The 14,805-nt window shown below is 41.5% G+C and overlaps 1 protein-coding gene across 2 annotated transcripts; it reads right to left on the bottom strand.

The window, feature by feature from the left end:
• Positions 1–20: 20 nt before the first annotated feature.
• On the bottom strand, positions 21–12,864 carry LOC311130460 (cytokine receptor-like factor 1). Of its 2 annotated transcripts, XM_084163189.1 has the most exons (8): positions 12,564–12,864; positions 10,906–11,184; positions 8,900–9,029; positions 8,382–8,551; positions 6,406–6,563; positions 3,287–3,455; positions 1,969–2,154; positions 21–1,124 (listed from the first exon to the last, which is right to left on the bottom strand). In XM_084163189.1, exons 1-8 carry the CDS (start codon positions 12,619–12,621, stop codon positions 1,108–1,110), a joined length of 1,167 nt encoding a protein of 388 aa, XP_084019315.1. In that variant the 5' UTR covers positions 12,622–12,864; the 3' UTR covers positions 21–1,107. The 2 variants fall into 2 exon arrangements, with proteins under 2 accessions (XP_084019315.1, XP_084019314.1); XM_084163188.1 differs by lacking the exon at positions 21–1,124 and having other exon boundaries at positions 1,886–2,154; positions 12,564–12,658.
• Between the last annotated feature and the right edge of the window lie 1,941 nt (positions 12,865–14,805).

The following is a 14,805-nucleotide window of genomic DNA, read 5'->3' as shown; positions in this document are numbered from 1 at the left end:
TTAATAAAAAACATTCCAAGGCAAATGTCATTCCTTTATTGTTTTATAGACAAAAACTGGCAAATTATTTGACATTTTCATAATTATTATTGATAATTGAACATAACTTAATGAGAGAAATATTACTTAGGATCTCTTAAATATGCAGATACAAAAATATAAAAATGTCTTCATCCGCACAGTCACTCAGACACAGTATATACAGTTAAACATTATGCCACTTAATTTCAATAGGAGGAATCCAGAGTGGTGCAAACACTTCCATATTAGCAACAAACTGCAGAATGGGCTTTGGTCATGGTGACCCACAAACCTGACTTCAATCCAAAAGTTAAATTGCTATGAATGCAACAAAGCCAATCCACAAAATGGTGTATTAGCATTTGCTAGCATACCAACCATGTTTTTGCCAGTAAAAGGCCTATACAATTAAATTGCATTGACACATAGCTTAGACAACTGTTTGGCTATTAAAGTGGTTAGAATGGAAATACATTCTGAAAGTACTTTCATCTAGAATTCTAACAAATGTTCTGTGATTGAGTTTCCGGAACAGGAGCTGAATAAGTGAAGTTCTTTGTACTGTATATGACATTCCAGGAGGATTGCGTAATGCCCTTGTGTCTGTGGTAAAAGCCTGTGATGGTGGCCATTACATGTCTGATCTGATGGTAGTCAGTAAGATGATTTATGTCCATCTGAGTCGAACACGTACTAATGCTACATTAAGAAACTTTTCCATACTCAGCGATCAGAGAAAGGCTCTCCTCTTCGCCACTCCCCGGAGATGTGTGTGTGTGGGAAGAGGGGATAGAGAGGAGTAGTTCTCAGAGATACTGTAGGTATCGGTATCTGAGCAAAGAGGGATTCCACTCTATTTTAATCCTGGGCTGCAGACAGTAGTGTAACGCTGGCGTCTCGCATCAGTTCTTTTTCTGTTCCATATGGATTCCTACAAATAAAAGTTGGTGTGTGTGACCAAATGCTGGAATATCCAGAGTGTTGGATGGCTTTCACCCAGAGGCCTCAAAGTGGCCTTCTAAGCCAGTTTCTCAGTTGCTGTTTTGAATGTTGTTGTTTAAATACTTCAATGATGTTTAGGATGTTTTATCGCCTTGTAGAATCTGAAAGGGAAAACAGATGTTTAATATTGGGATAATGAAATAGACAAAGAACGGAAATTCATATTCATTATCATACTGACACCAATTGCGTATTGGTAACAGCCAGTTAAACTGCCCCTTTTTTCCTCTGAGGTTAATCAATATAAGCCTGTCAGAGCAGTTAAACACAGACATTATTCAGGGAACACCACACAAATCAGGTGAGATAAAAGACTTGGGCAGTTCCCTTGTCCTCAGTAGCATAACAACCAGCAATTGGGTTCAGGGGGCGAACAGAGGATGTGGCTTAGCGGTGAGCTCAGTCCTCCTGGCTGCCATTTGGGCTCAGTTATGTTGTGAAACAAGCTCCTCACGTCACAGAGAGACAAAACACAAAAGGAACACATTATAGTGGTTGTTAATTATATTTACATGCTCATTTCCCTTTGTTGTGGTAATCGACTGAAGATCATAAGTCTATGCCATTAAAATATGTAATAAAATGAGATTTCATGACTTGGAGAACTGAGCGGATATCAACTTTATGCTGTACTCTGGGCCAATAAAGTGGAAACCGCACACATACCTGAACATAAAACATCAGACTGAGACTTCAGAAAGTCTAACCAGTTCTAGGGGAATGGTTCTGTGTGCTTCCAAAACACTGACCACATCGCAAAACACAAAAGCACAATTCAGGACAAAGGGGGTCAGAGAATCGGGGTCTATGCAGAGTTCAACACATTGACAACAGAGGGTGTTGTTGTGATAAGGAGCTACAGTAGCCTAGTAGTACATAATCATAGTGCATAACTGTGACGCCTATGCTAAGCTGTAACAGAAATAAAGGGGATATTCTCCTTACCTACATGGTTGCGCGTTTTATGCGATTTCTGCAGCCACACCCGCCACTGGTCATAGAGTTTGATTGACATGCCGCTGCAGCCGCAGGCGTGTTTGCGGACCCAGCCAAAGAACTGCTTGAGCTCCCGTCGCAGGGTGGAGTTCTGCTCGCCCGACTTGGGGTCACATGACCCACTCTGCAGCGGCTCTGCCCAGGGAAAAGGAAGGAAGGCAGCAGTGTGGTCAAGGACAAGGTTAGAAAGAGAGGATAGTTCCTGCATCCTGTCCACACACTACCTGCAGTACCTGGAGCCATTATGTGATTTTGTTTGACCATGGGGAAAAATAGCTATCACGTAAACACCTCAATTCAGGTTTAATTGAATTGAACCCACTGTCTCTTCCTACAACTAAACAAGCTGGGACCAGATTGGTCAGTGGCTCACACAGGGCTAAGAACTCAGCATGACCTCTGGGCTCTGGCTATTGTGAAAGGTCATTCTCCTGAGTATTGAGAATAGTCGATTTGATTACAATAGATTTGATATGACTACAATAAAAAGGGATTCACAAAATGAATCTGGTGCACTTCCAGTGTAGAGGGCAACATTATAAAGCCTGCCACAACCAATACTCAATGGCAAACAACAGAGCCTGATAACAACTTCCTTCCCCTTGAAAGTAAATACCACATAACCTATGTAACCTATTATCTGCTGTTGTATTCCCCAAATCTGTTTCCACTCAGTGTTAATGCCCTGTGTGCAACTGACAGACTGCATTTTGACTTGATCAATCTTTCAAGGCTAACGAAAGTGAAAAATAAGTCTATCTATCAGATGTCCCCCTCAGCTCTTTGCAATTTCAGCTTGAGTTCTTTTAATCCTCGGATGAAAGATCTCTATCGTGTCATTTGATGTTTGGCTTTCTGGGGTCACATACGGTTTAGATCTAATTTTCCCAGGATGTTGAAGCCTAATCTGGGATGAGGTTATTGTTTTTTGGTTTATTTGGCAATGAAATGTTGATTATTAGAGGGCAGTTTTTATTTCCCATGGCTTATGAGCTATAATACTGTTTGATCTAAAAAATAAACTTTGGGAAGTATTAAAGATTACGACATATCTCCCACAATAATATCTTCAGTGTGCACTATTGAAGATCATTTTATTAATATCCCATTAATTGCATTGAAAATAGATGATGTAACAAGTGCTCACGAATGTCATAATTGCCCCCGCAAGAATATACTGTATGTCTGATGTAACTAAATGATAATGCAGCGTTATAAGCCCTAATAATATCCTTCCCCTTCAAGTGCAATGTAAATCTTTACTCACCACTGTGGGGTGTGGAAGCAGCTGTAGGATGGCTCCAGTCACTCCAGATCCCAGCCTTCCTGGAGCCATAGATCCCCACTGGGTTACACCTCACCTGGACAAAGTATACCGTCCCTGCCCTTAGCCCTGCTAGCCGGCACGATGTCTGGTTACCTACATCATCCACCAACTGAGCACAATATCAAAGAAAATACAGTCGGACGTTTACATACACTTAGGTTGGAGTCATTAAAACTAGTTTTTCAACCACTCCACAAATTTCTTGTTAACAAACTATAGTTTTGGTAAGTCGGTTAGGACATTTACTTTGTGCATGACACAAGTAATTTTTCCAACAATTGTTTACAGACAGATTATTTCACTTATAATTCACTGTATCACAATTCCAGTGGGTCAGAAGTTTACATACACTAAGTTGACTGTGCCTTTAAACAGCTTGGAAAATTCCAGAAAATGATGTCATGACTTTAGAAGCTTCTGATAGGCTAATTTACATCATTTGAGTCAATTGGAGGTGTACCTGTGGATGTATTTCAAGGCCTACCTTCAAACTCAGTGCCTCTTTGCATGACATCATGGGAAAATCATAAGAAATCAGCCAAGACCGCAGAAAAAAAAAAAAATGTAGACCTACACAAGTCTGGTTCATCCTTGGGAGCAATTTCCAAACGCCTGAAGGTACCACGTTCATCTGTACAAACAATAGTACGCAAGTATAAACACCATGGGACCACGCAGCCGTCATACCGCTCTGGAAGGAGACGTGTTCTGTCTCCTAGAGATGAACGTACTTTGGTGCGAAAAGTGCAAATCAATCCCAGAACAACAGCAAAGGACCTTGTGAAGATGCTGGAGGAAACAGGTACAAAAGTATCTATATCCACAGTAAAACGAGTCCTATATCAACATAACCTGAAAGGCCGCTCAGCATGGAAGAAGCCACTGCTCCAAAACCGCCATAAAAAAAGCCAGACTACGGTTTGCAACTGCACATGGGGACAAACATCGTACTTTTTGGAGAAATGTCCTCTGGTCTGATGAAACAAAAATAGAACTGTTTGGCCATAATGACCATCGTTATTTTTTTACATTACATTTTAGTCATTTAGCAGACGCTCTTATCCAGAGCGACTTACAGTTAGTGAATACATATTTTTTTATACTGGCCCCCCGTGGGAAACGAACCCACAACCCTGGCGTTGCAAACGCCATGCTCTATCAACTGAGCTACATCCCTGCCGGCCATTCCCTCCCCTACCCTGGAAGACGCTGGGCCAATTGTGCGCCGCCCATGAGTCTCCCGGTCGCGGCCGGCTGCGACAGAGCTTGGATACGAACCAGGATCTCTAGTGGCACAGTTAGCACTGCGATGCAGTGCCTTAGACCACTGCGCCACTCAGGAGACAATAGATTATGTTTGGAGGAAAAAGGGGATAGCTTGCAAGACGGAGAACACCATCCCAACCGTGAAGCACGGGGGTGGCAGCATCATGCTGTGGGGGTGCTTTGCTGCAGGAGGGACTGGTGCACTTCACAAAATAGATGGCATCATGAGGAAGGAAAATTATGTGGATAGATTGAAGTAACATCTCAAGACATCAGTCAGGAAGTTAAAGCTTGGTCGCAAATGGGTCTTCCAAATGGACAATGACCCCAAGCATACTTCCAAAGTTGTGCCAAAATGGCTTAAGGACAACAAAGTCAAGGTATTGGAGTAGCCATCACAAAGCCCTGACCTCAATCCTATAGAAAATGTGTGGGCAGAACTGAAAAAGCGTGTGCGAGCAAGGAGGCCTACAAACCTGACTCAGTTACACCAGCTCTGTAAGGAGGAATGGGCCAAAATTCACCCAACTTATTGTGGGAAGCTTGTGGAAGTCTACCCGAAACATTTGACCCAAGTTAAACAATTAAAAGGCAATGCTACCAAATACTAACTGAGTGTATGTAAACTTCTGACCCACTGGGAATGTGATGAAAGAAATAAAAGCTGAAATAAATCATTCTCTCTACTATTATTCTGACATTTCACGTTCTTTAAATAAAGTGGTGATCCTAACTGACCTAAGACAGGGAATTTTTACTAGGATTAAATGTCAGGAATTGTGAAAAACTGAGTTTAAATGTATTTGGTTAAGGTGTATGTAAACTTCCGACTTCAACTGTCCTTTGCTGTTGTTCTGGGATTGATTTGCACTTTTTGCACCAAAGTACGTTAATCTCTAGGAGACAGAACATGTCTCCATCCTGAGCGGTATGACGGCTGCGTGGTCCCATGGTGTTTATACTTGCGTACTATTGTTTGTACAGATTAACGTGGTACCTTCAGGCGTTTGGAAATTGCTCCCAAGGATGAACCAGACTTGTGGAGGTCTAAACATTTTTTTCTGAGGTCTTGGTTGATTTCTTTTGATTTTCCCATGATGTCAAGCAAACGAGCACTGAGTTTGAAGGTAGGCCTTGAAATACATCCACAGGTACACCTCCAATTGACTCAAATGATGTAAATTAGCCTATCAGAAGCTTCTAAAGCCATGACATCATTTTCTGGAATTTTCCAAGCTGTTTAAAGGCACAGTCAACTTAGTGTAAGTAAACTTCTGACCCACTGGAATTGTGATACAGTGAATTATAAGTGAAATAATCTGTCTGTAAACAATTGTTGGAAAAATTACTTGTGTCATGCACAAAGTAGATGTCCTAACCGACTTGCCAAAATTATAGTTTGTTAACAAGAAAATTGTGGAGTGGTTGAAAAAACGAGTTTTAATGACTCCAACCTAAGTGTATGTAAACTTCCGACTTCAACTGTAAAAACACGCTCACAGTGAAGCTATTAACAACAACACATGTTAGGTAGTAGAAATCAGATTTTTCACACATAACACTTTTGTGTTTCAGTGGAAACAGAACCCACAAACAAGCATGCACAAGCTTTGCTTGACAGACAAAATAAAGCTCTATAGTCCCTTGAGAGTTCCTGACACTCATGCATCTCTAATATTTACACAGATAAAAGATGCCATAGATGGTGCACTGTATTATAGAGACAGAGAGAGAGAATAGATAGCAATAGAGAGATAACTGTGTCTGAATGTTGAAATAAAGTACTACTCTACCTTCCATTCAGTGCTGTCTTCCAGTCGGTAGCGTATCTGGTATTTGGCCTGGAAGAGGAAGTCTTTAAGTGCCGGGGGGCTGCCCCAACGCACTGTCAGCTGGTCCTCAAGCTCCCCCACACGACTCACATGGACGTTGTCTGGAGGGTCTGTAGTCACTGAAACAACAGGGAAGTAGACACAGGTTAGTCACAAAGCTGTGTAGTTATGTGCCAAGACTACGGAACACAAAACTCAGTACAAAATTCAGTACATCGAGTATATCACACTCTCAGCACTGCTTCATGAGCACTAAGATCCTGTACATTGAAAATGTTATCTTTGTTGTTTAAGGTTTTGCAGTACATTATGTTCTGTATTTCTGACCAAACAAGTAGAGGACTGATCAGCATCCTTTGGATGGCCCCAACAGAGTGTACCTGAAAGCACTCTCCCCTCTGAGAAACCTGGTAAATATTGTACCACACTGTAAAGACACTACAGCTATTTCTAGACACCACAACCACCATGCTTGAATAAAACATGCTGATGAATGTTCAATGTCAGGGCTGGGCTGTACTGTTGTCCAGCACCAACACTGTCTCCCTCATGTACTCTGACAGAACACTTTGCTTCTCTCCTTCAGTTCACTTTATTTCAGTCTATCCACCACATCTGATCCTCGCTCACTCCCAGTATCATTCTCTCTCTCTTTCTTTCTCTCTCCCTCCCTTTCTATCTCAGTCTCGTTCTCTTTCTTTCTCTCCTTCTACTCCTCACTCTCCTTCTCTCTCTCCCCCTGCCCCCTCTCTTCTTCTCTCTCTTGCCTTCTCTTTCTCTCCCTCTCCCAGTCCTTTTAATGAGTGTAGTTATGGAAGCAGGGTAATCAGGTCAGTGTCTGTTTCTGCCTTCTCTCCCCAGTCTGATGATTTATGCACACAGTACTTTTGTCCCTTGCTCCAGCATTAAAAAAACATGTTTTCCCTCCGCAATAAGGCTCTCAACGAAGTAAAGTACTTTGATGCCGCTGATAGAGGGAAAGAGGGGGATGAGAGAGAGGGAGAGAGAGAAAGAGAGCGAATCATATAAAAATGTCAGCAGCCCATTTGTGATTTTCTATAAGTCTATAGCCCCCTTCATTTTAGGTTTGCCTTGTTGTTTGTTTACTGATACACTTTATTGGTTTGACCAGGTTCACCCCCGGGGGAGCAGAACATCAAGGAAGATTCCACAGAAAAATTCCACAGCTTATTGTTTCCGTTGTGGAGAGGGTGAAGAAACAAGAGGTTAGTGACGCATGTTATAGGAATCCTCTCTCTTCTGACCAACCTACCTGTGGTCTCTAGATGTGTCAGGTACAGTAGGGATGTAACAAAGCAACACAAAGGTCAATTGCTTACTGTTTTCTTTCTACCCACAGGGACACGCCTTAATCCTCAGGCTATACAACACTGCAACATATGGCTTATGATCATCTTTTTATCATAAACTAGTGTGGTAAGCTGGCTTATTGGAACATTGTAATACAAGACCAAAATGTACAAAGCCAAGCTAAATGTTGTTGGAATTAACAAGTGATATTTCGTTTTGTGTCCTCAACCTTATCTATCCATCATCATTTGTTTATCACTTTTGCCATACGTCTGGTGTTCAGTGAACTTTTACGACAGGTCAGTGTATCTTTGATAATCACAGCCAGAATCGATTATATTGTTATAGGGATGAATTCAGAACACATAAAATTCCTTTCTCACATGAAAGTGTGTTAGCCATATGCAGGAGATCTGGCGGTGAGTGAAGTGAGGGAGGAGGAGAGAAAAAGGAACGGCTGAGCTCATGAAGGACTCATGTAACATGGGGGAGCGGAAGCATCCATCCCGCTACCTCTTGTCACTATGTTGACGGGACACTTTCATGCCCTGCCCACTCTGGTGAGGGCGGGATGTGGCGGGCTGGGGAGCAGGAGGGAGACTGGGCCAAAGGCTCACTCCACTTACCCACATCCAGGATATCCAGAGTGATGACATCAGAGGTGGAAGTCCCCAGCTGATTGGACGCCTCCACCCAGATCTCGTAGGGAGTAAAGAGGGCCAAGTCCCGAGGGATGTAACACGTGTAGCGTTGCCCCGTGCTGTATTCCTCACATTCCCTCTCTCGCCCGTACCACCTGCAAAGAACACACAGCAACGTGAAGTCAATCATATCTGTACTAAAATTGTCAATATAATGTACTGCCAACAGCTAGTAAAGCGTAACATTTTCAGTGTGCTCTGGACCATGAAATGTTAACAGTACAAGTGGCATTACGAGTCAAATGAAAGTCCATTACACAGCTAGCTGCAGTACAAAAAGCCAGTATTGCAGTCTTTGAAATGCATCACCATAATGACATAGGCCTCTAGTGAGTAAAATAAAGTAATTGTGTTCCAGGTGATGCATCTATCATTGTTTCTAGGCAGAAATTATGGTGGGTTGGGTGATCACCTGGGAGATGCTGGAGATCTGTGGCGCTCACCTCAATTTGTACTTGAGGGTGTATTTGGTTTTGATGAAGGTTTCACCCCGACCCCCGGGGGTCCACTTGCAGCTCAGGTCCTTTGTATTTCGGGACCAGCAGGTTAGGTTGACTGGCTTCTCCGGGGGCACTGCACATTAACAGTGAAAAGACATGGTTCTCTCAGTTGCTAATCACAGTGGTTGTTTATCATACAAAGCATGCATTGTCACTCATAATCCCTAGTATGCATTAAACAAAGTGGTTTGAACCACAACAAATACATCACTATAGTAGTTCCTATCACAACAGGTATAAATGGTCACTCAATCCCATAATGACACACTGGCACAGGGGTGTCAAACTCATTTTGCCCTGGGGGGCACATTCGGTCATCAACGAGGTCCGGAGGGCTGCATTGAAAATTGGTTATATTTCCTCGCCATTCAATTAGCAAAACATTTTGAAGCTCCCTGACTGTATAGCTTTCATTTCGGTGATTATTAGTGAGCTGGACACGGTCAAGAAACTGTATGAATTTCTACGGAGTTTCGATTTGGTTTTAGTCATTTTAAAGTATATCGAGTTTGTTTCCTCCGACCCCAAAAAATATTTATAATAAATAAAAATACGAATTGTATATTTTATTTATTGATTATTATTTTATTATTTTGCGGCCCGGATCCGGCATGTGGACCGTATGTTTGACACCCCTGCACTGGCACATTACTTAACCTCAGACAACAGGCTAGAGGATTTAGCTGCCTGTCTCATTTCCTCTCAATGATAGACTATCAAACACAGATGTAGAGAGAGAGAAGCAAAGTAGTGGTGCTGATTACAACCTACTGAGCAGCTAAACTGAGGCTTTGGGGGTATGATTGAAAGACAGACAGAGTAGGCTCTGTACATTATGATTTTAATAAAATAACTTATTTTGACATGGGCTCTGTTGTTTGTTTGCAAATATTTCTGGATGAGTGAAACATTACCTGTAATGTATAATGTACTTAAGCCAGTGCTGGGAGACACTACAGATTAGAGTGTGGTAATATAACAGGCTTTAAAGAGCGACTGCCTTGAAAACGGCCTATGTGGCATCGACATGAGTCAGAAATAGTTATTCTAGTGTCAAAATTGAGTAGAAAGTGTAAATAGGATCATTTTGTCTCGTCTAAAACGAAGTTTGGAGCATCTGTGCGTCACAATGGGTAAATGAAGGTTGGGTTTTGATTTGACGATGTACATTTGCCCTCTAACATGGGGTGAACAGATGCAGTGTTTTCTCTCTATCCAATAGCATAGACAGTGAGACAGACCTGCCCAGCAGGCCGACTTTGTTTACATAAAACAACACGTCGCACATTTTTTAACTTGAGAAATACTGCACCAAACATGTTAGTTAGATGTAAAATTGCGCAACTAAAACATATTCGGCAAAAACGTCAAAATTAATTACAGATTTCTTGAGTTATCTTAGATTCATTCCGGGGATTTTGAGAAGGTGAAATAGGCTTACAGTGTCTCATGGGGGACAAACATCCTTAACCGAACGCGGAATCGGTCAGAAAACACACCTCCAAGACTGAAATCTTGTTTTCCTAATGAGCAACAGAAAAACACGTGCCAATCGGAGTGTTCCGTGTTTCCTTAAAATCATAGCAAACACACAGCTTATCATCAAAAAGGCAAAAAAATAACAATAATCTCTTTGTAAATGCAAAGCCCTGAGCTGCTTACTCAGACAGTATTGATGCAAACAAACAAATGCATTTGCCAATATCTCCTTGTTACCCCACAGCACTGTCCTTTTGAGCACACCCATTTTAATGCACCATGAAGCATCATAACACAGTTTCTCAGAACATCAGAGAATTGGTTCAGATGTGTCATTTTCACCCAAATTTAAGGAGGGACTAAATCTGGAGGGGAATATAATTTAAAGCAACAAAGGATCATGTTGATGTGGATTAAATGTACTGAAAAATTGAAGTGGTTGAGGCCTACAGGCCCAGTCTGACACTTACTGCCCACGTACAGACAGGACCCAGCCAGGACATGTCCATCTCCGCTGTGACACACCAGGTTGTCCCCAGACTGCTGCTGGGAGCCGTTGAGGCGGTGGAGGGTGACACTGAGGCCGTTGGGGCTCAGCAGGCCGTAGGTGCTACTTGGGAGTCTCTTCCCGTTAAGGGTCCAGTACATAGTGTTGGCATGCAGCCCCCGCTCGGGGCTCACTGTGCACGTGGCCGTCAGGCTGGAGCCCATCCACAATGCTGGGTCCTGGGGGAAGATTACAGCCACCTCTGGGGGGGAAACACACAGAGACACTTTACTTTATATGGGCTGCACTCCTAGACGTGATGATGGCTTAACACGTATGGCCATCAACTTTGATTTGATTTGCTTGAAAAGGTTTGTTATTGATCTCATGCCTGTTCAGAGTGAATAAATAATGAATCATAAGCAACCTTTGCTCTCTTTTTGAGTGCAAACACTCCAATTCGGAGAAGAGCCGGCGATATTTATGACCTGAGAGTAATGAAGTGGATTTATGGGTGGGTCCTGGGCTGAAACTGTTGGGAGATCACTTGGAGAGCTCAGACAAGGTTATTGGTCAAATTCTTGAATGCTTTTCCATCCCCACTAATCCTTTACTCTTTGGACTTTTATCTTATGATTAATGCTTCATGAGAAATGCCCTGAGCGTTACTGTTTGAAATGTATGTTACCACTTGGTTCCTTTGGAGGAGATTCAAGGGTTAGTGTAAGGAGGTTTATTAAGTGTGCTCTTGGTGGGCGGTGGACAAGCTATCTAACATATGTGCCGATATGCTGCTCACGATGAGTCTGACCGGGCTAAAGAGGACTTGGTGTGAGACAAATTGTTCCGAATTCAGTGTGTGCACTGATATTGCCACATGATGTATAGCTACACAAATAGGGTAAATTGTTTCACAGCAACATTGAAAATTAGGAATTTCAAATGAACTTGAAATGTTGAACTTGAAAACCTTTGTGGCCCATTTCTCTGTTATTTCGGTGCTAGAAGTCCAATAATGCATTACAAATTAATAAAAGTGTCTATATAAAATAAAAATGATTCAACAGGCATTCACTTTGTCTGTGAAGATTGTCACAGAGTAGCCTATTGGTTTCAATATGTGAAATATCAATGGAAAATAGTTTACATTTACTCATGCACAAAGATGTACAATGCTATAATCTCCTTTGCACACGTTTTTGCAGACTTGTTGCATTAGACATAGCCTAAGTAGTTATTACCAATTAGTTACCATGTATCTGCAAATCCACAATGCCCTATATTTTGGACAGACAAAAAAGTATGACATCTTCAAATATCACTCATCATCTCTTCATTCATTATTGTATTAATATACGTGCTTAATTACAGGTCAAATATTTTATAACTTGGCGAGTACACATGTGGACAGTCTGGACACCTGTGATTCAGTGAGTCTTGTGTTTCGTGCCTTTACACAATGTACATACAATGTATCTAACACATTGTTGAGACTTGTAACATGTACATTAGATGTAACTTTTTTTGTTGACTAATCCGGGAGAGCGCCCCTCCCCTTCAAATCAGTCTACCCGGAACGGGTTTATGGTAAATTTGGTAGTTGGCTTCTCACAATATCACACTTCAGAGTTTTGTACTTACGTGTCGATGAAGAGAACACACGTGGAACAAACAGCATGAGACACAACATGGAGATCATGTTTCAGATAGCCTTTTTTCCTTTTTCTTGTTCTTTCGCTCTCTTGTCCTTTCTTTCCCTCACGTTCTGGCTCAAAGACGTGTGGGTTAAAACCACAGTCTTAAGGGAGAAAACGCAGGAATTGAAACACAGCTCTCCAACAACGCTGAATCAACAGTCTGATTCTAACGAAGGAACTACGTTTGGATCGAACGTCGGAGCTCCGTATGTAAATGCGGATGAGCTGATAAACTGTGGTTGTATGAAAGTATCTTAAGGTTTGCCTTTAGTTTAGTGAGGGTTTGCATTGGTGCACGCCTCAATAGCTAAAATATTCAAGTTGATACTTTATAAGCCCCTCCCTTGTCTTCCCACACAGTCTCAAGTCATTATTGCTCTTCATTTTGTCATATCCATTACCCCCAAAAAGAAAATACAAAACCTTTCAATAGCCCATTTTGTATTATTTGTTCTATTTTATTCTATTCTAGTACACCCCCATCGATTTTATGATTAGGTTTATTTCATTGTTAGGCTAGGCAGGTGATTTTATTCAATATAACACAGCATGGGGTGTATAGGGAAAGGTGATTAAAGTTCTCTTAAGTCCCTATACTCAAAAGCAAATATTAATTTATACAGGTTACATGGCACATTCTTACACTGTACAGGATCCATCCTATCCAAAGCACTCATTAGAATAATATACTAAATAGGCTATTTTTATGTTTATAAAAGCAGAGTTAAATGTGGTGCAAAAGTATTTTGTTCACTGTTCACATGACAAAAGGGTAAAGAGTTGCATTTAATTGTAAGGGTTTTATTACAGTAGGCTATAGTTTTTACATATGCAGTGCATTCGGAAAGTATTCAGACCTCTTGACTTTTTCCACATTTTGTTATGTTACAGACGTATCCTAAAATGGATTAAATTAAAATGTTCCTTATCAATCTACACACAATACCCCATAATGACAGAGCGAAAACAGGTTTTTATTAACATTTTTGCAAATGTATTAAAAATAAAAAACAGAAATACCTTATTTACATAAGTATTCCTTTGCTATGAGACTCGAAATTGAGCTCAGGTGCATCCTATTTCCATTGAGCATCCTTGAGATGTTTCTACAACTTGATTGGAGTCCACCTGTGGTAAATTTAATTGATTGGACATGATTTGGAAATGCACACACCTGTCTATATAAGGTCCAACAGTTGACAGTGCATATGAGAGCAAAAACCAAGCCATGAGGTCGAAGGAATTGTCCGTAGAGCTCCAACACAGGAGAAACAAGATTATCTGGTCTGATGAAACCAAGATTGAACTCTTTTGCCTGAATGCCAAGCGTCACATCTGGAGGAAACCTGGCACCATCCCTATGGTGAAGCATGGTGGTGGCAGCATCATGCTGTGGGGATGTTTTTCAGCGGCAGGGACTGGGAGACTAGTCAGGATCAAGGAAAGGATGAACGGAGCAAAGTACAGAGAGATCCTTGATGAAAACCTGCTCAGGACCTCAGACTGGGGAGAAGGTTTACCTTCCAACAGGACAACGACCCTAAGCACACAGCCAAGCCTACGCAGGAGTGGCTTCGGGACAAGTCTCTGAATGTTCTTGAGTGGCCCGGACTTGAACCCGATCTAACATCTCTGGAGAGACCTGAAAATAGCTGTGCAGCGACGCTCCCCATCCAACCTGACAGAGCTTGAGAGGATCTGCAGAGAAGAATGGGAGAAACTCCCCAAATACAGATGTGCCAAGCTTGTAGCGTCATACCCAAGCAGACTTGAGGCTGCAATTGCTGCCAAAGGTGCTTCAACAAAGTACAGAGTATAGGGTCTGAATACTTATGTAAATGTGACATTTCAGTTTCTTATTTGTAATACATTTGCAAACATTTCTAAAAACCTGTTTTTCCTTTGTCATTATGGGGTATTGTGGGTAGATTGATGAGGAAAAACCCAATTTAATCAATTTTAGAAGACTGTAACATAACAAAATGTGAAAAAAAGTGAATGGGTATGAATACTTTCCGAATGCACTGTATATTATAGGCCTATAATATAATAATTGTTCAGGCTATAGCATAAAAGACTGTGGGTCAATAGTTGGCATGCCTCATAAGCTGCATTGTGCCATCAGGTGTGGTCTCTGTATTAGTCTTATTTGTATACTTAATTATTTACTCTCTTGCATCTCATTA

The sequence above is a fragment of the Coregonus lavaretus genome, assembly GCF_964263955.1.
Source record: "Coregonus lavaretus genome assembly, chromosome: 6".
In the NCBI taxonomy this organism is placed as follows: Eukaryota; Metazoa; Chordata; class Actinopteri; order Salmoniformes; family Salmonidae; genus Coregonus; species Coregonus lavaretus.
The sequence above is the reverse complement of the archived record's forward strand: the minus strand, read 5'-3'. Positions and strand labels throughout refer to the sequence as shown.

What these genes read in the sequence shown, in the direction of transcription:
- LOC311130460 (XM_084163188.1), bottom strand. Translation starts at nt 12,621, where the DNA reads ATGATCTCCATGTTGTGTCTCATGCTGTTTGTTCCACGTGTGTTCTCT. An exon ending in TGTGTTCTCTTCATCGACAC is followed by an intron (nt 11,185 to 12,563) that starts GTAAGTACAAAA and finishes TTTCCCCCCCAG; the next exon opens with AGGTGGCTGTAATCTTCCCC. An exon ending in TGCTTCCACACCCCACAGTG is followed by an intron (nt 2,155 to 3,286) that starts GTGAGTAAAGAT and finishes TTCCCTGGGCAG; the next exon opens with AGCCGCTGCAGAGTGGGTCA.